General features: G+C 41.5%; 1 protein-coding gene across 2 annotated transcripts in view; it reads right to left on the bottom strand.

Moving 5' to 3' along the window:
• Positions 1 to 20,040, bottom strand: part of LOC135558866 (CDK5 and ABL1 enzyme substrate 1-like) — a 32,801-nt gene extending 12,761 nt beyond the window's left edge. Inside the window, exons 1-4 of one of the 2 annotated variants that reach the window (XM_064993049.1) lie at positions 19,323 to 20,040; positions 9,058 to 9,129; positions 8,593 to 8,685; positions 7,197 to 7,274 (exon numbers count right to left, since the gene is read on the bottom strand). In XM_064993049.1, coding sequence (XP_064849121.1) covers positions 7,197 to 7,274; positions 8,593 to 8,685; positions 9,058 to 9,129; positions 19,323 to 19,891 — 812 coding nt within the window. In that variant the 5' untranslated portion in view covers positions 19,892 to 20,040. The remainder of the gene's footprint in view (positions 1 to 7,196; positions 7,275 to 8,592; positions 8,686 to 9,057; positions 9,130 to 19,322) is intronic. The other variant, XM_064993050.1, reaches the window with a different exon arrangement.
• Between the last annotated feature and the right edge of the window lie 866 nt (positions 20,041 to 20,906).

Here is a 20,906-nt window from a genome sequence, read left to right as displayed (position 1 = left end):
TAACAGCCCACTTGGTAATCTCCAAACGTCACGTTTCACCTGGCACCATCCCTACGGTGAAGCATGGTGGTGGCAGCATCATGCTGTGGGGATGTTGTTCAGAGGCAGGGACTGGGAGACTAGCCAAGCTTAGTGTCATACCCAAGAAGACTCGAGGCTGAAATCGCTGCCAAAGGTGCTTCAACAAAGTACTGAGTACTGGGAAACTAATCAGGATCGAGGGAAAGATGAACGGAGCTACAGTTGAAGTCGGAAGATTACATACACCTTAGCCAAATACATTTAAACTCAGTTTCACAACTCCTGACATTTAATCCCAGTAAAAATTCCCTGTTTTAGGTCAGTTAGGATCCCCACTTTATTTTAATGTCAGAATAATAGTAGAGAATGATTTATTTCAGCTTTTCTTTCTTTCATCACATTCCCAGTGGGTCAGAAGTTTACATACACTAAATTAGTATTTGGTAACATTGCCTTTAAAATTGTTTAACTTGGGTCAAATGTTGCAGGTAACCTTCTACAAGCTTCCCATAATAAGTTGGGTGAATTTTGGTCCATTCCTCCTGACAGAGTTGGTGTAACTGAGTCGGGTTTGTAGGCCTCCTTGCTTGCACACACTTTTTCAGTTCTGCTCACAAATATTCTATAGGATTGAGGTCAGTGCTTTGAAGTGCGACTCCAAAACCTTGACTTTGTTGTCCTTAAGCCATTTTGCCACATTTTTGGAAGTATGCTTGGGGTCATTGTCCATTTGGAAGATCCATTTGCAACCAAGCTAAAACTTCCGGACAGGTGCCTTGAGATATTGCTTCAATATATCCACATAATTTTCCAACCTCATGATGCCATCTGTTTTGTGACGTGCACCAGTCCCTACTGCAGCAAAGCACTCCCACAACATGATGCTGCCACCCCCGTGCTTCACGGTTGGGATGGTGTTCTTCGGCTTGCAAGCCTCTCCATTTTTCCTCCAAACATAATGATGGTCATTAAGGACAAACAGTTCTATTTTTGTTTCATCAGACCAGAGAACATTTCTCTAAAATGTTTGATCTCTGTCCCCATGTGCAGTTGCAAACCGTAGTCTGGCTTTATGGCGGTTATGGAGCAGTGGCTCCTTCCTTTGCTGAGCGGCCATTCAGATTATGTCGATATAGGACTCATTTTACTGTGGATATAGATACTTTTGTACTGTGGATATAGATACTTTTGTTCCTCCAGCATCTTCACAAGGTCCTTTGCTGTTGTTCTGGGATTGATTTGCATTATTCGCACCAAAGTATGTTCATCTCCAGGAGACAGAACGGGTCTCCTTCCTGAGCGGTATGACGGATGCGGTGTGTATACTTGCGTACTATTGTTTGTACAGATGAATAGCTTCCAAGGATGAACCAGATTTGTGGAGGTCAACAATATTTTTTCTGAAGTCTTGGCTGATTTCTTTTTATTTTCCCATGATGTCAAGCAAAGAGGCACTGAGTTTGAAGGTAGGCCTTGAAATACATACACAGGTACACCTCTAATTGACTCAAATGATGTCAATTAGCCTATCGGAAGCCTCTAAAGTCATGACATCATTTTCTGGAATTTTCCAAGCTGTTTAAAGGCACAGTCAATTTAGTGTATATAAACTGACCCATTGGAATTGTGATATAATTCAGTGTAAGTGAAATAATCGGTCTGTAAACAATTGTTGGAAAAATTACTTGTGTCATGCACAAAGCAGATGTCCTAACCGCCTTGCCAAAACTATAGTTTGTTAACAAGAAATATGTGGAGTGGTTGAAAAACAAGTTAATGACTCCAACCCAAGTGTATGCATGTAATCTTCCGACTTCAACTCTAAGTACAGAGAGATCCTTGAAAACCTGTTCCAGAGTGCTCAGTTCCTCAGACTGGGGTGAAGGTTCACCTTCCAACAGAACGACCCTAAGAACACAGCCAAGACAATGCAGGAGTGGCTTCAGGACAAGTCTCTGAATGTCGTTAAGTGGCCCAGCCAGAGCCCGGACTTGATCCCGATTGAACATCTCTGGAGAGACCTGAAAATCGCTGTGCAGACACACTCCCCATCCAACCTGACAAAGCTTGAGAAGATCTGCTGAGAAGAATTGGAGAAACTCCCAAAATACAGGTGTGCCAAGCTTGTAGTGTCATACCCAAAAAGACTCAAGGCTATAATCGCTGCCAAAGGTGCTTCAACAAAGTACTGAGTAAAGGGTCTGAATACTTAGTGGACTCAAAAATTACTGGCACCCCATGACGGGCAATGCACATACAATACTTGTAAAAAATATAAACAATATAATTGTAGAGATAAAACTCAAAATACCAACATGTGAGAAATACTGTACTTTATTAATGTTTCAATGGAACCCACCAAAATCATTTATTCATTTAATTCAAACTCAATGCCCTCCAAATCAAGGTTTCACAATTAATGGCACCCTTAAAGATTATTGTAAATAACATCTACCAAATTTAAACCAGGAATTAAATTAAACTTATTTAAGCTTATCTAAGTCTTAAGGAACTATATTGAGCCATTACCTTACTTCCTGTTTCACTAGGGTATAAAAATGAGGTAAAAGGCATGCAATATTTGCCATTCAACACCATGAAGAAAACAAAATAACTGGAGGTTCAAAAGAGACAGATGGTCGTAGACCTTCATAAATTTGGTAATGGCTACAAGAAGATCAACAAATGATTTGAATATACCACTGAGCACTGTCAGAGCAATAATTTAAAAATAAAAACGATATGGAACAGTTAAACCTCATGGGTAGAGGACACAAGTACATTTTGCCCCCCAGAAGAGGGAGGAGGATGGTGAGAGAAGCAACAGAATCTCAAAGAATCACTGTGAAGCAATTGCAGGCCTTGGTGGCATCTTGGGGTCACCAGGTTTCAAAAAGCACCATCCGACGCCACTTCCACAACCACAGGCTCTTTGGAAGGGTTGCCAGAAGAAAGCCTTTTCTGACCCTAAGACACAATCACTTGAAGTTTGCAAAAGTCGTTTAAATTATGACTGGAAGAAGGTGCTCTGGTCAGATGAGCCCAACATTGAACATTTTGGTCAGGTACAGCATGTTTGGCGTTGAAACAGAGATGCATACTAGGAGAGGCACCTCATATCCACTGTGAAATATGGTGGTGGGTCAGTGATGTTTTAATTCCCAGAGGTCCAGGGGTACTGGTTAAGATTGATGGCATAAGGAATTCCACGAAGTATCAGGTAATTTTGGCTGATAATCTGGTTGCCTCTGACAGAAGGCTGGGACTTGGCCGTAGGTGGACTTTCCAACAAGACAACGATCCAAAACATACCTCAAGATCCACGCAGAAATGGTTCTGTGACAACAAAATCAATGTGCTGCCATGGCCATCTCAGTCGCCTGACCTCAATCCAAACGAAAACCTGTGGGCTGAGTGGAAGAGCGCAAACCCAAGAATGTGAAGAATCTTGAAAGGACCTGCATAGATGAATGGTCCAAAATCCCTCCAAATGTGTTCTTTAACCTTGTCAAATATTACAGGAAAAGACTCCATGCGGTAATCTTTGCCAGAGGTGGTTGCACTAAGTACTAAATGAGGATTGCCAATAATTATGAAGCCTTGATTTTGGTGAAATGTATTTTGTATTAAATAATTGTATGATTCTGGTTGGTTCCATTGAAACATTAATAAAGTACATTATTTCTCACATTTGGTATTTTGAGTTTCTCTATAATTATATTGTTTATATTGTTTGTGCATTGCCAGTCAGGGGTGCCAGTAATTGTGGAGCCCACTATTTGTAAAAGTGATATTTCAGTTTTTAATTTGCAATAAACTTTCTCAAAACGTGTTTTTGCTTCGTCATTATGGGGTAGTGTGTGTGTGTAGATTGACAAGAGGAAAAACTATTTCATACATTTTAGAATAAGCCTGTAATGTAACAAAATGTGGAAAAAGTCAAGTGGTCTGAATACTTTCCGAATGCACCGTGTGTCTCATGGACATAATGTCAGTGATCATAATTGTACATGGCACTGAGTATTTCCATTTTAGGACAGGCATGTTATTTTAGCTTGGGCAGTTCTATACATAGTCAAAGTGTATTTTGCTGTAGTGACACTCCCAAGACCCATCCAAAGACGTTATTTAACTGTCAACGGTCAATTACAGGTGTAGGCTGTTGCAGGAGAACATTCCTGCAATGCAGGAAATCTAAAACTTGCAGTGGATTTGAGGTTTAAAAAAAATAAAAAATAAAAATAAAAATAGTCTGCTGAAGTTTAATATCCACTGGATTTTCCCTTACAACATTTTTTTTAGCTACCTAAACAAAAATGTCCATTCATTACAATCCACATAATAATTCACATTTCCTTTTGATGCTGTCGAAAACCTCTGTGGCAGAATTAGGTAGTCAGGGCTCAGCTATTGGATATAACTAGGGGCTCTTTACAACCCCTTGATGTCTTAGGAAGACTACGCCACATCAACAAAGCAGTTAAGCCCCTGGAAAGGCTCCTTCTTTCTCTCTGTCCATTGTATTCTCTGTGTTGATCGGTTCCTTTTCTCTTACGCTTCCTCCAAAACAAGAAGCTCTTTCTTGAGGGGCACTAAGACCTAGGTCACAACAACACCGCCACTATCCCCATAGACAGGCAGGCACGCCAGGTGTGAGGATACCAGGCCAGAGAGTGTTCAGGACTACTATGGGTTCCCATAACATGTAAGAGTCTGAACCTTGTTGCAATGAGGACGATGGGTTTCTCTTCCAAGGGCCAGAAAATATCTCCTCTAACCACACAGGGAGGATAAACAACATATCATATCAGGTGTAAACTCCAAACAGAAACTCCAAAAATGCTCTGTTATGGATGGTTCATTTGGGTCCACTCCAAAAATGTTGTGATGTGTGTTATGCAGTTGCAGCAAAGCGCATGCAAAGTTCAGAGTGAGAGCTGAGATAAAAGCATGCTACGGAATCTTTGACGGCAGCAATGACTTGAGGAAAGGTGCAGTCTACATGATAACAGCAAAGCCAGAAACGGTTGCAACGGGCAAGACAGTGTTTTATTAGAATGAAACTAACTGAACTTCATGACTTCTTCCAAAGAGATCTCGAGACACAGCCAACAGCAACCTATAGGCCAGAGGACTGGTAGGGGAAGCTATATGAATAAGGGCTCGTTGTAATGGCTGGAATGGAATTAATGGAACGGAGTCAAACATATAGAAACCTAATTTGACTCCGTTCCATTTATGCCATTCCAGCCATTACAATGAGCGCATCATCCTATACCTCCTCACACCAGCCTCCTCCGCTATAGAACTATATGAAAACATAGGGAAATGGATACAAGCCTTAAAAAGGGAAAATCCACCCAAAAACTATTTGTTGGTATTTTTTCAGTACTCCACTTTTGATACAGTCCCAAAATGTATTTTATGTCAGCAGTCAAGGTTCTCCAGATATTAGACTTCATGATGATGCAAAATGTATAATTTGAGTGGATTTTCCCTTGAAAATGGGTGTGATTAATTACTTGTTAATCTCTCTTAAAAAAAAAGTATCTACCAAAACCAACACGTTCAGGAAATTGTTCAATCTAACATTGGTCAACCCTCCCAATGTAATAAAGTACCAGTTATAGGAGATTATATCCGCAGAAACAAAAGGGACTAGGATCGTTTCATGAAAAGAGTGCCTTTTATTTTAAGTAGGAATTGTGCACCAAAATAGAATCAGAAGCATGTTATATTAAATGTGCCGTTTAAAATAAGCCACATGAAAAATTCAATAAATCTGAGAATTTGTTTATAAAAAAGTGATTTGTTGTTATAACAAGGTTGGTAACAACATGCGAAAATTGGTGTGGAAATCTGTTGCAGTGCAAAGTCGACTACAAAACCCACAATGCAATGCTCTCTCTCTGGGCTGGCTGAGCAAACATAGCTACACACAATAATTCCAAAGTCAAGATCAGCAAGTTAAGTGGCTGTAAAAATAGCCTGAACAATTTAGGAATCCATCTCACAGAGTTCAACTTGCAGTTGGTCTCCGCCAAGGTGAGTGCAGAGTACATTGCTATGGCAACAACGGCCCTTTCCCCACAGACACACAGAGTTTAGGTAGCCTAGTGGTTAAAAGCGTTGGGCCAGTAACCGGAAGGTGGCTGGTTCAAATCCCGAGCAGGCGAGATGGAAAAAAATCTGCCGTTCCGTCCTTGAGCAAGGCAGTTAACCCCCATACACAACTGCTCCCCGGGCACCAATGACATGGATGTCGATTAAGCCAGCCCCCCGGTCCTCTTTGATTCAGAGAGTTTGGGTTAAATGTGGAAGACACATTTCAGTTGAATGCAACTGACTAGGTCTTCCCTTTCCATTGCGAGATGGTATTTGGAGTTTATATGGAGTTTCAAAAAAAAAATTGGTACATGGCTTATATTGAGCACATCTCAGCAAAATACATACTTTGTCATGAAGATATACTGTAAACAGATTGATGTGTTTTTGCTCGTTTTTTTAAACCTCTTTCTCCCCAATTTCATGGTATCCAATTGGTAGTTACAGTCTTGACCCATCCCGTACGGACTAGGGAGAGGCGAAGGCGAGAGCCGTGCGTCCTCCGAAACACGACCCAGCCGAGCCGCACTGCTTCTTGACACAATGCCCACTTAACCCGGAAGCCAGCCACATCAATGTGTCGGAGGAAACACCATACACCTAGCGACCGTGCATTGCGCCTGGCCCGGGAGTCGCTAGAGTGAGATGGGACAAGAACATCCCTGCTGGCCAAACCCTCCCCTAACCCTCTTTCGGACAACGCTGGGCCAATTGTGAGCTGCCCCATGGGTCTCCCGGTCGCGGCCGACTGCAACAGAGCCTGGACTCGAACCAGGATCTCGAGTGGCACAGCTAGCACTTAGACCACTGCGCCACTCAGGAGGCCATATGGATGTGTTCTAGACAAGTAAGCCCATACAATCTATTGGCTGACTTGGCAATCTGGAGTGCAGGTAATTGTTTCATCCCCTATATTATTATTGTTTTATCCCCCTTGTGTTATCAGTGGCAAGAACCATGTAGCTTCTCAAAAGGCACCGAATTGGTGGAATGAACCCATGACAGAATGGAGGGAAAGCAGAGAACGAAGTTACAAAGGTTAGAAGGATGGCATGCTGTAGGATACATACCCTGCTTGGCTACAATCTCGATAGGGCAGGACAGAAAATACACTATAAAGGGATCTTCTGCCACTGATTAGGACTATCCTATAAAAACAAAAATAATAAATATGCTAATTAGGAATTAACTCTGAAAAAGACACTCAGTTCTACAGGTTAAAAGATGGAGGAAAAAAGTGTGCAGTAAAACAATCAAGATTTAGAAAACTAAATGAAATCCTGTATTTATTTATATGTATATGTGTTGTGTGAGAGTTGTGTAGTCAGTGGTTTGGGGACAAAATGATGCATTTTTTTGTATGTTGATCTTTTAAAACGAGGCTACTAGCCATGTCTAAAGAGACTAAAAAAAGACCAAACTTGTTAATCGTACAATATCAGAATATCAGCCGCACATAAAGACATTGAACGATAGAACAGTACAGTTGAATCACTCCTGAAAGAAGTGTTTTGCATAACTACTGCTTCATAAACGTTTGTCACTGATTTATACCTTCGGAGTTGACATCCCAATAAGAGGCCTACTCATTGATTAATATCAATGTCACAGGCAGATTGTAACTTGTGGCAATGTATTACTACTGTATATGGCACACTGATAAGATAGATATGAGTAAATAAATAAAAAACAACAGCAGCATAGATGTACTTCTATTTTCTTCCTAGGACAGAAATATATATATATATATATATATATATATATATAAAAATGTACATTTAAATCAAAAAGAAATGGGTTCGGTACACCCAAGTGTAAAAGAAGCTTGAGGCTTGTAGCTCAAAAATTCCAGAATAAAAAGCTACTCGAGTGATCGGTGTAATACAAAATGAAGTGCCATGGAAATAGTTTAGCTGTCCATTTCCTTTTAGATTCCAGAAAACAGACACAAAAAGGTGATAGTATTCATTACTGAGAGAAGCTGAACAATGATCTATACAAATAAATCTGTGTGCTAAAATGTCCTCAGTGCTCTGGAATTTCTAAGTCAACATGTACACACCATTGTAAACGTGAGAGAGTGACGTGTTGCATGAATCATTTGTGATTCAACCGGTGTGATCCTTAATGTATAGCCTAAACAAAATTTTCAAAACAAGACCTAAAACTCAATTTGAGAATATTTCAGTGAAAACTAACCGGACTCCCAATGAACTGCTGAGCAGTCTGACACATGAATCAATCAATAAGATCAGTTACTAACCCAATAGCACATTAATTGATACAGTACTTCTAAGCTATATGGAATAACATTCAATTAACAACCTACATCTCTTGTCCAAGATGTAGGCTAAAGTTGGGTAACCTGATATACATTCAAACTGCTGAGTGTTCATTGGGGGGCATCCTGACATTTTCCATTGAAACTTTGTATGGAATTAGGACTGGTGTTGTTTTCATTCATACCTTCCATTGCGCATATCATGTTGCCTCATGTTCTTGATGAAGTGAACCTTCTTGAAGCTCTTTGGTCGGGGTGAACCTGAGAGGGTTCTGCATCTACAAACACACCAAATAGATAAGACTGATCAAAACAAAAATGGGATTAAATGGGATCCATTTGAGCCGTGAAGACCACATATTTTTACAACTCTAAACAGAGAGATGGAGCCAGACCAATACATTACCGGAGCAGCATGACGTTCCCACCATCACTACCCCACAGGACATAAAAGTACTCCACAAATCAAACTGAAATTATAGTCCCCCCCCCTCAATGTCATTATCTACCTAAATACTTCCCCGGCTAAAGCTGTTATTGACTTGTCAAGTACAGCTCTAACATGAGAGGAAAATATGAGCAAGCCAAACTTATGTTTGGGGGCGGCATGCCGTGTTGTGCGGTCTGTGAGAGTTGTTGCTGTACAGTACCTGCGCAGAGGGGCGTTCTCCTCAATGTCTTCCAGTGTCTCCAAGGAGGAACGCTGAGAGATGAGCCTCCGTCTGTGGAGAAAAGGATAGAAGAAGAGAGGGCAGGGGGAGAAGGAGAGAGAAATAAAGAGGCAGTTAGGAAAGATGCGGGTATAGAATTTACAAGCAACTTGCGGTGCTGCCTAAACAGCTCTGACCTGGCCATGGAGGGGGAAAGGCTGGACACAAGAAGAATTAGGCCTATTTCTAATATTTTATTCTGCATTGCAAGATTATTTTGCGAAATATGATTGCTAAATTTGGTCAAAGAAAAAAGACCATTATATGAGTATTGGACAACCTTGCAGAAATCGTCAACACGGTCCTGTTCTGAACGCAAATATAGAAGATCTAAAAGCAACAGTGATCAGCAACGACAATCATTTGCATAGTTCTTTAACGGTCTGCAGAATGAATGAGTAGCCTAAACTAACTAGACCTCATGTGCCTCCAAGTCAGATATGAGGCACAGCTAAAACCTCCACAGCTGTGTGCTGTGCTGCCTCTTACAAAGCAGAGCTGTAGTCACTGAATCAAGTAATCACCGACATCAACACTGCCTGGCTGCCATCGTCAATGACCACTGTTGTGCTCGAAATTCTGACCGGCAACCTCTGTATGAGATCATGTAGAATGATTAGAACAATCTAGAGTCAGGCACTGGTTTGGTCGGTAACTGAGAGGATAAAGACAAGGGATGATTCTGAAAGCATTTTCTCATGTAGAACGGTTTCCTCACAGACAGGCCTTTCTTTCACACTTGGGTTGCGTGACTCAACAGGCAGAGCCACATCAAATCAAATTTTATTTGTCACATACACATGGTTAGCAGATGTTAATGCGAGTGGAGCGAAATGATTGTGCTTCTGGTTCCGACAATGCAGTAATAACCAACAAGTAATCTAACTAACAATTCCAAAACTACTGTCTTATACACACACAAGTGTAAGGGGATAAAGAATATGTACATAAAGATATATGAATGAGTGATGGTACAGAGCAGCATAGGCAAGATACAGTAGATGGTATCGAGTACAGTATATACATATGAGATGAGTATGTAAACAAAGTGGCATAGTTAAAGTGGCTAGTAATACATGTATTACATAAAGATGCTTTAGATGATATAGAGTACAGTATATACGTATACATATGAGATGAATAATGTAGGGTATGTAAACATTATTAGGTAGCATTGTTTAAAGTGGCTAGTGATATATTTTACATAATTTCTCATCAATTCCCATTATTAAAGTGGCTGGAGTTGAGTCAGTGTGTTGGCAGCAGCCACTCAATGGTAGTGGTGGCTGTTTAACTATCTGATGGCCTTGAGATCGAAGCGGTTTTTCAGTCTCTCGGTCCCAGCTTTGATGCACCTGTACTGACCTTGCCTTCTGGATGATAGTGGGGTGAACAGGCAGTGGCTCAGGTGGTTGTTGTCCTTGATGATCTTTATTGCCTTCCTGTAACATCAGGTGGTGTAGGTGTCCTGGAGGGCAGGTAGTTTGCTCCCGGTGATGCATTGTGCAGACCTCACTACCCTCTGGAGAGCCTTACGGTTGTGGGCGGAGCAGTTGCCGTACCAGGCGGTGATACAGCCCGCCAGGATGCTCTCTCTATTAGGCTATTGCTGCATTTATTTAACTCGGTAAGTCAGTTAAGAACAAATTCTTATTTACAATGACAGCCTAGGAATGGTGGGTTAAATGCCTTGTTCAGGGGCAGAACTGCAGATTTTTACCTCGTCAGCTCGGGGATTCGATCTAGCAACCTTTCAGTTACTGGCCCTCGAAACACTACTACCTGCCACCCCTATATAAATCAGCTGCCAGTCTTAGAAGTAGGCAGCCAGCACTACTGAACATGTGAGATTAAGCCTATACAAGCTCGAGAAATGTAATCTGGACTTTTCTAGATTAAGTCATAACCTTACTTATAAAAGGACAAAACAAGAATTACAATCCATCTCATGAACCATGGACTTAAATTCACGGTGGAAGAAAAATAACTACCAGCATTGTCCACTAGTGTTGCTGCAGGAAACCCTAGGAAATGTTCTGATTATGGATAAACTGATAAGATACTTGTCTCTCCGTCCCTATCAATGAGAGTCGTTGTCCACAAAGCGGCATGGCAGGCTGTCTAGCTCCAGCCTATCCTTTCTTTGGAATGATGGATACATGTAATTATATTAATACTTTTTGGAATATTCGATGAGGGTTGTTGACGTCAACTGCCTGTATTCAATGGAGAGAAATGCTATACTACTTAGCCTCATGCCATGAATATGCATAGCCATCTCGAGACAACTCCGATATAAAGTGTTTTTTCTCAGTTGCGGGGATGTCACATTCTACTTATTTCGGTACTCGTAAGAACCTAAGCATTATGAAACTTAGCTTCTATCCGTATTGGTGGGTGGGGGGGAAAAAACGCCCCCTGCTGGAGTGAGGCAGATTTTCCGCCGAGTTGGGCCTCTCTTTAGCTGTCCCAGGCAGGTTTTTGAGATCGGAGACAAAACCCCCATGTCGTTGCTTACACGGGGCATGCGGCCGTCACCGACGTTCGTTTAATGTGAGTGGTTCAGAGGCGCAATCATCAATGCACTTCATCACTTTCAAAATCCTAACATCGTGTAACGGTTAAGGTGTTGGCTTGTAAATCGCTGGACCTAGGTTTGAGTCCAGCTTAAGCAAAGTGAGGTGTAGAATCAATTATGTACAAAAAAAGTATTCCCGCCCAAATAGGCTTTTGCTTTCACTACACTTTGTAACCATAATTTACTCAAGTGTTTCCTTTATTTTGGCAGTTACCTGTATGTCTCTCCACCTTCTCCCTGGAGAACATATTAACACGAACAACTAGGCAATAGCAGTCAGCTGAACAAATACAGGCCTGGTTCCAGGTACTCCATGACAAATGATTAGGTTCACTCAATTACAGATGGCCTACTACACCATCTCTGTTTTTGAGTGGAGGACAAATAAAGTCTTATAACACGGAGACATTTTTCCTTTTTTTTTTAATGTTTTTTTGGACAGAATACAAGTTTTCCTTTGACTAATAGGTTTTTCTTTCACAGTTCGTATGGTACACAACTGAGGAACTGAGCTCTCTGAAAATCCAGCTGGCATGAAAACTAGTTTCCACAGTTCAGCGGGACACTAGGATTTTGATCCAGCCACTGTAGATGAGCAACGGCAGGCAAGACAGGACATGGTTTTTGGCAAAGGACAGTTTCCACACCAGTGTAAACTGTGGACACAATAACACACAGACCAGACCGACCACTCATTCACTTCAGACAAAACTCTGACGCGACCAGCTATTGGATGTTAAACTGAGGGTAAGGTTGGATGTTGGATCAATAGAATCCAATTGTCTGGTCAGACTCAGAAGCTTCAACGTAGAGCACAGGCTACTTTGGATTCTAGCCTCCTTCAACGTTGAAAGAACAATGGCATCTGTTAGTAAGAGCTGCCAATGAAAGACCCTATTTGTCTCTGTTGCCTCAAGTGGTTGTTTTCAAGCCCTGTTCAAATGAACAATGAATCATTTCAAGCAAGGTCAATGATCAATCTTCACAATAAATGTAAAAACAAAATCCATATATAACCTGTCTGCTATGCTTGCCGTTTTTAGGTTACGGCGCAGTAGTGCTCTAGAATATTACAATAGTTTCACATGCACACCCATTGGCAGCCTGCCATGGACATTGCCTTCCCGTTCCACTGTCGGGTGACGGAGTGGAATTAAATAGGTCGTTCCACAAATTTGGTGCCTTTTGAAAAAGTGTAACTTGGTCAAAATAACATTTGATTTCACCAAATTGTAACAATGTCAAAAAGAGCACATGTTCAACTTCATAAGAAACACAAAAGATAAGAGGACCAAGGCACTCCTCATATAACTAATTAAAATGACTTTATTTGTATGGCATGTTCAATGGAACCAAAACATTTTTAAACTCACTCGCTTCGGCGTTATGGCCTTAGTCAGGGAGTATGAACACATTTTTCCCATCAAGAGGTTAAATAAAAACATTACTATAGTAAGTGCCCATTAAAGGCCCAGTGCAGTCCCCACAAATATTTTACTGTGTTTTATATATATTTCCACACTGAGGTTGGACTAATACTGTGAAATTGTAAAAAATTATGATGCCCTTTTAGTGTAAGAGCTGTTTGAAAAGAATGGCTGAAATTTTAGCCTGTTGTGGTGGGATGGAATTTTGGCCTGCCTGGTGACATCACCTCTTTCCCAATAACAGCAAATGATCCGTTTCCCCCTCCCCAGTCAGTCCTATCAAAACTCTTTGCTAAGAAGCTATTGGTTTCTTTTTTACCATTTTAATTGAAAACAATCACAGTAAAGTAATTAATTGTTACCCAGAAATTATTTGAATACTGAGGTAAAAAAGTCTGCATTAGACATTTAAGTACAAAATAAAGTAACAGGGTTGACCATAACAGGGTTGATGATTGCATCTTAAATCAGCTATAAATCCCCTTGCGACAGGGGGAATGGAAGCTTGTTGTGTGCAACCGGGAGGCGCAATTGAATGCTTCACAAAAATGCTTAATAATTTTTTTTTTTTTAACTGTCTATCTATGGGTAACAGGGTTGATGTGTTATGCTCGACCCGCTCATTTTCCACCACAAAACAGAAAATGGCCAGACATCCTCACCATATTAAAACGAGAGTTCAGTTCATTTAATAGGGTTGACCTTAAAAACGAGGGCGGACGTAAATGAATCACATGAAATAAATCATCTTCAGAAATGACTGTCAAACCAACAAAATAACTATGGCTTTATAATGGAGAGAAATGTTGGGGTTAAGTAGCTAGTAGTGCATAAGTAACAGACCCTCTCAAAGACAATAAGCTAGCTAGCTAACTTTAGCCTAATGCTACAACGTTAACGACAGTATTGGACATTTTGAAGACTTCTGTTTGCAAGTCCATAACTATGGATGTTATTGTTACACTTTCTGATCTCGACTCTTGTTGGATCTTACTTTCTTTCTTTCAACCAGGGGAGTGTGCAAAAGGGTGCCAATAAACCCAACTGTATATTGTTCAAGACACAGAACCGTGTGGTTAGTTGCCCCGCCCGCACCTCCCTGATTCAGAGGGGTCGGGTTAAATGCGGAAGACACATTTCAGTTGAATACATTCAGTTGTACAACTGACTAGGTATCCCCCTTTCCCAGTGGCTTGACATAAAGTAAAAACGCTGAATCCATTTCGTCCTCCATCCCTTAAAATAGCATGTAGTCTAGGGTGAGAAACAGTGCAACTAGCATTGTGGAACTTGAACTAGTGAACTTGAATTCAGAGATCCATTTTGGAACTAAGGAGTAATCCATGCTGACGAGCTTGTCTCAAGACTCATTACCAGTAATGTTTCGATTACGGTGGCGTTTTTAACCATATCCCTACAGCTGCTTGGAGCTTTTACGTACAGTTCAAGGCTCAAGGGTTTCAGAGGAAAACTAGCCTAAGTATGCTGCTCACATAAACATGTGATTATGCCAGCTATGACATCACCGAACAATCAACCTCCTAACCTAAAGGATATGACTCAATCACACAAAACTGCAAAAGGACCAGACCATTGTAATGGCTTTTATACCGCATGTGGTTTCGCTGCTATGGCTTCCCTTGGCTTCATAGTCTCCTCATAATAGGCTTCTGAACACAATGACAACTTCTGAAAAAATGATTTAAAACATGGGGGAGACTTGCAATGCACAATTTAATTAACTGCCTTAAACTATCAATCAACAACCATTTCTAATGAAATAGAATGTGTGCCAACAATGCTCCTTACGCTAAATATACATTTACATTTAAACCGGGGCAAACAGATCAACAGCTCAGGCGGACACACCTTTAGCAGCAAGACGGAGTGGGCGTCTTGCACAATGCCTTTTCCATTCCAGCCTAATTTATGAGTTGAGCAGGTTAAGCAGGAGAATACTGCAGCCTATGTAGACCCAGGCATCATCTGCATGCATTCAAACCAGGGCACACCGAACAAGATGATGGTCTTAAGCAGCCCTGAGCTCTGGCCTAGTATCTTTTGGCGCTTGATTTGAGGGTTGGGGGCTGGGGATTGCTGGCTGGGAGCAGAAGCAGGACTGGAGGCCAAAAAAGAGAGAGGGGGAAGGGGAAAAAGAGAAAGATAAAAAATAAATAAAAAATAAATAAAAAATAAATAAAAAACATGTTGACTCCAATGCTTCCCACACTTGTACCAAGTTGGCTGGATGTCCTTTGAGTGATAGACCATTCTTGATACACACTGGAAACTGTTGAGTGTGGAAAAACCCAGCAACGTTGCAGTTCTAGAAAAACTGGTGCACCTGGCACATACTACCATAACCCGTTCAAAGGCACTTAAATATTTTGTCTTGCCCATTCACCCTCTGAATGGCACACAAATACAATCCATGTCTCAAGTCTTAAAAATCCTCTACAATGATTGAAGTAGATATAACAAGTGACATCAATAAGGGATCATAGACTGACCAGGTGGAAGCAATGTCATGGAAAGAGCAGGTGTTCTTAATGTTTTGTACACACACACTACCGTTCAAAAGTTTGGGGTCACTTAGAAATGTCCTTGTTTTTTAAAAGAAAAAAAATGTGCTTTTGTCCATTAAAATAACATCAAATTGATCAGAAATACAGTATATACATTGTTAATGTTGTAAATTACTATTGTAGCTGGAAACGGCTGATTTTTTTATTGAATATCTACATAGGCAAACAGAGACCCATTATCAGCAACCATCACTCCTGTGTTCCAATGGCACGTTGTGTTAGCTAATCCAGGTTTATCATTTTAAAAGGCTAATTGATCATTAGAAAACCCTTTAGCAATTATGTTAGAACAGCTGAAAACTGTTGTCCTGATTAAAGAAGCAATACTGTCCTTCTTTAGACTAGTTGAGTAGCTTCAGAAAATCGTCACCATATTCTTGTTCTGAGAAATGAAGGCTATTCCACGCAAGAAATTGCCAAGAAACTGAAGATCTCATACAACGCTTTGTACTACTCCCTTCACAGAACAGCGCAAACTGGCTCTAAGCAGAACAGATAGAGGAGTGAGAGGCCCCAGTGAGCAAGAGGACAAGTACATTAGTGTCTAGTTTGAGAAAGAAGTCCTCAACTGGCAGCTACCCGAAAAAAACAAAACACCAGTCTCAACGTCGACTCCAGGATGCTGGCCTTCTAGGCAGAGTTCCTCTGTCCAGTGTCTATGCTCTCTTGCCCATCTTAATCTTTTATTTTTATTGGCCAGTCTGAGATATGGCATTTTCTTTGCAACTCTGCCATTGGAAAATAACCAAAAAAAACAACACAAACTGGAATTCCATCTGGCCTTAAACAGAGTCCATGACCACTCTGACTGACCTAAAATTAAGGAAAGCTTTGACTATGTACAGACTCAGTGAGCATAGCCTTACTATTGAGAGAGGCCGCCGTAGGCAGACCTGGCTCTCGAAAGAAGGCAGGCTATGTGCCAATAAGATCAGGTAAAAACTGAGCTGCACTTCCTCACCTCCTGGCAAATGTATAACCCTATTAGAGAGACATATTTCCCTCCGATTACACAGACCCACAAAACAAATCCAATGTTGATAAACTCCAGCAAGAGTTGTGGCCACCAGTGAAGCACAAACACCATTGTAAATACAAACTATATTTATTGGTCTATTTATTTTCCCTTTGATACTTCAACTATTTGCACATTGTTACAAAACTGTACATAGCCAGGAATATAACATTTCAAATGTCTATATTATTTGAAACTTTTGTGAGCATTGGGGTGGCAGGTAGCCTAGAGGTTAAGAGCACTGGGCCAGTAACTTGGATATTATTATTTTTCCACTTTTGCTTATTATCTAGAGAGAGAGAGACAGAGAGATGAAAGCGAAAGAATGTCTAGTCTGGTGCCCTTGGGAGAGGAAGTGGAGGATAGAAAACGAGAGAAAGGAGAGCCTGGCCGGGCAGAGTCTCTGAAAGCCTGGGCATCCTGCCTTTCCTTTCCCAGCCAGGGTTCTCTGAACCTGGCCACGTTTCCACCAAGCTGCTGCCCTGAGAAAACAAACCAGCCACCGTGGGACTCCCATCTATGGTATGCCTGTGGAAAATGTGGCCAGGGTCTATCAACAGGTCGCCATAGTTAGCTTATAATTCAGTTTTACATGGGCTTCCTTCTCTGACTGACCGCATTCCATAACCTGTGGGGGTTTAGCTAATAAATCATGGTACTGTAACTCAGGCTCACTACATGGCTAGCTAATACAATGAGAAGACCCCTACGCAAACTCTAATCATCATAACACCTTCAAGATAAATATATTGCAGTAAGCTAATGAATTCAACTTTGTGTAAAATACTGTTGGGGTTGATAAAAACCCATGAATTCTGCTTTTAAAAACATTTTTCTTTTTAACAAAACATATACCGTCTTGTAAGGTCTTTGTTAATATAACAACTTCATAACACATTCATTACCAAATGGCATGTTTTACGCTACATGTACTTTTCACCATTAAGATATGGCATTAGCTCATGACAGATTTCAGGGGCAGTTTGACTAATGTCACTTCGATGAAGTCAAAAGGTGAACTAAACGCATCACAATGGCTTCATGAATGCGTTGTCCTGTGAAGTCTGGCAGCTGCAAGACGTGGAGTGTCTCCATCGCGGAGTGTCTCCATCGCGAAGTGTCTCCATCGCGGAGTGTCTCCATCGCGGAGTGTCTCCATCGCGGAGTGGCCTGAGAGTGTAGTGTATCTAACAGCATTTTCTGACACAGTGAGAGAAAGAGAAGACTGTTACTGACAGCTCTCCTGCAGTGGTGAGAGCGAGCGAGAGAGAGAGAGAGAACTGTTACTGACAGCTCTCCTGCAGTGGTGAGAGCGAGCGAGAGCGAGAGAGAGAACTGTTACTGACAGCTCTCCTGCAGTGGCGAGAGAAAGAGTCAGCCTCATATTTCCCTGTGCTCTGGTCTACTCTACAGAGTAAACAACGGTATGGAATAAAAGGCATCCGTGGTACGGTGTATTTGGGAGTGTTGGGTTACAGGATGTTTATATCGCATAGGAGAGGGCAAGGCGGCAGGTGCTGGGCCGCTTTAGAAAGACATACACAGCCAACGGATTATGGGGAGAAAATACACATACCCTCAGCTCCAGAATAAACAATAGGCCTACCTGGGCAGCATTAGCTCTATATACTGTACTGTGCAAACCAATAGGCTATATTGTCAGTTAGCTCTCACTTAATTAGGCCATGTGAGGTAGCAAGTAGATTACCAGTCCTCGAGATAGGAAACATTTGTCTGAAGTGATGAGGTCTGTGAAAGGAACTAGGCCACAGTTTGATCCATATAGGCCTTCATCTCCATGCCTGTCAAGTAGTCATGGTGGGACAACCTGCATGGGGGAGAAAAAGTCACCCCTTTCTTCCTTCTGGACATGCCTTTAATTGTTTGACCTCACATGGTTTCAGTGCTATCCCGAACATGTTTTACAAATTCTGTTTAAAGGACGTGCATCATACTGTTATTAAGGCAGGCTAATCGAAATGATGGCACAACGTTTCCACCTCATACGGTTGATATGCAACATTGATTCCACTTGAAACAATGGGCCACCGCATGTGTATTGGTGTATTAATGAATCTCGGCACACAAGTCGCTCATTGATGAGATACGGTTTCACAAATCTGAGGGCACTTTGTCTTTGCTGTCTGTCTCTTTCTTTTTATTTAACATGTCTTTAGCAGTACACTGACTAAGACTTATGATGACCTTTGAGCAACCATGCTACAAAATGTGACAGGACGAACCCGTCCTGTTGTTTAAATTATCTCTGTTGATAAACGTTAACCTAGCCTAGCCCAGCCCAGATCTGTGGATCACGTTTCTTGGCTTCACTCAACAAAGACCTTCATCAAGATAACACGTACCTGTTGCAATACTGTAGCCTGTAGTGTAGTGTTGACAACTACTGGGTTGCAATATTGTCGCATACGACATGATGCCTAATTTGTGAGAGTGCAGTGTAAACACTGCCTGTGTGGGCTTCTGTGCCAGTAGTCTACCCAACATAGGCAACATTGATATACATAACAGTCAGTGTAAACTCCTTCACAACTCAATGAATGTAAACACTAAGCGTACATGATGCAGAGATCTATAGTTACCTTGATCTCTGCAGTTCCAGTCCCGAGTTGGCAATTTGTCCTCCCTCCAGACAGCAGACCTGGGAAGCCTGCCTAGGGTGGGCAGCAGGCACGACTCCCTGAGTGTAGGTTTGGAGCCTGCCTCTAGTCGCGGCTGGTACTACAGAGAAGGACGAACTGAAAATCGAAGGACCGAAAGCATCCCCTTCCGGATCTGTACATGCTGGAGCTGCAGCGGAGGGACCAATCCCTAAACTGGCTCGGGTGTTAGCAATCAGAGCCTGGTTTGCAATAGCGAGTGCCTGGGCGGCGGTGGGGGTTGCTACCGCAGCGCCACTTCCAACCGCGTACAGCGGGCGCTCTGCTGTGGAAACCAGGCTCTGTCTAGTCCTGGCCTCAATTGAATTATCCTCTTCGATCTGATTGTCGGCATCATCTTGCACGGGTCGACCATCCAAAGAAATGTTACTGAGAAAAGACAGCGCGGCTTGTCTCCTCCGAGGGTCTATGCGTTTCCGCGTATGCTCGATACTGGAATACTTGATCTGAAGCGTGGTTGTGGATGTGTTGCTGCTCATGGCAGCCGCCATGGTCCGCTTTCAGCTATACGAAGCTGCGAGCAGCGGTTTTGTCAAGATGACATTAAAAGTGTGTAAAGAGTGCTTATGTAGTTAGCAAATGCTTGTCTTTTAAGTGCAAGCGTTACACTGACTAAACACAGGATGGTCACGTGTGTGCAGTATTGTGAATTGTGGCAGCAGAAAAATTGGACCAATAAGCTTTCAGGGATACGTATGAAAGGTTTTTTTCCCTCCCCTCTTCTATGGAATTACTTTTGTGCCTTTTTAATATCAAACAAACCTTTTGAATTCGTGAATTAAATTCTTAATGCAAACAAAAATGATACTGAAAGCAAAACATTAACCCACATGTGTTGAGGTCGAATAAATAACATAGCAAGGAAATCATTTTGAAAGGCAATAACAAATATATTGTAAATGAATTCGGGAAAAAAATGGTTTTCATTTAAACATTTTCAATGATTGCAAATAAACGCTTCCCTCTTTGTCTGCAATATTTCTTTCTTTGGTTACGTTACCCTGCCCGCCCTTCGTTTTAGCTGACTTTTTTGGGGGGTTTAAAGGGAAGCGTAGAAGATGCGTCTCTATTGGTCAACTGGTTTTGGAATGACAGGTCATCTTTGATTTTTTTCTCACTATTTTTTAAACTTATTTAACTTTTCCATTTTGTATAAATAGGTCTCAGTGGCTACTAGATAGCTAGACAGGGTAAAATGTACGACAAGAAGGACATGGGGAAACATCCTCGGTAAGTGTCTTTTTTTTAGGTAGTTAAGTTAGCATGGTTATATCATTTATATCATCGATAGCAAAGCAAGATATGATGCACTGAACTTACTCTGAAGTTACTCTAGAGGTACAGTATGTGGCTATTCGAGAACAAGGCTAAAGGAACCTACCATTCATTCCTAGTAGTCCAAGGACTTTTTCTGTTTAAAAGGCGAATTGGCTCTGGAAGCCAAAAAAGCCAAATACTCCATCTAAACATGAATCGATTCTCAATTATGATACGATTCTAGAAACA

The sequence above is a fragment of the Oncorhynchus masou genome, chromosome 17, assembly GCF_036934945.1.
Source record: "Oncorhynchus masou masou isolate Uvic2021 chromosome 17, UVic_Omas_1.1, whole genome shotgun sequence".
Classification (NCBI taxonomy): Eukaryota; Metazoa; Chordata; class Actinopteri; order Salmoniformes; family Salmonidae; genus Oncorhynchus; species Oncorhynchus masou.
Note: the sequence above shows the minus strand (reverse complement) of the source record. Positions and strands in the feature narration are given on the sequence as shown.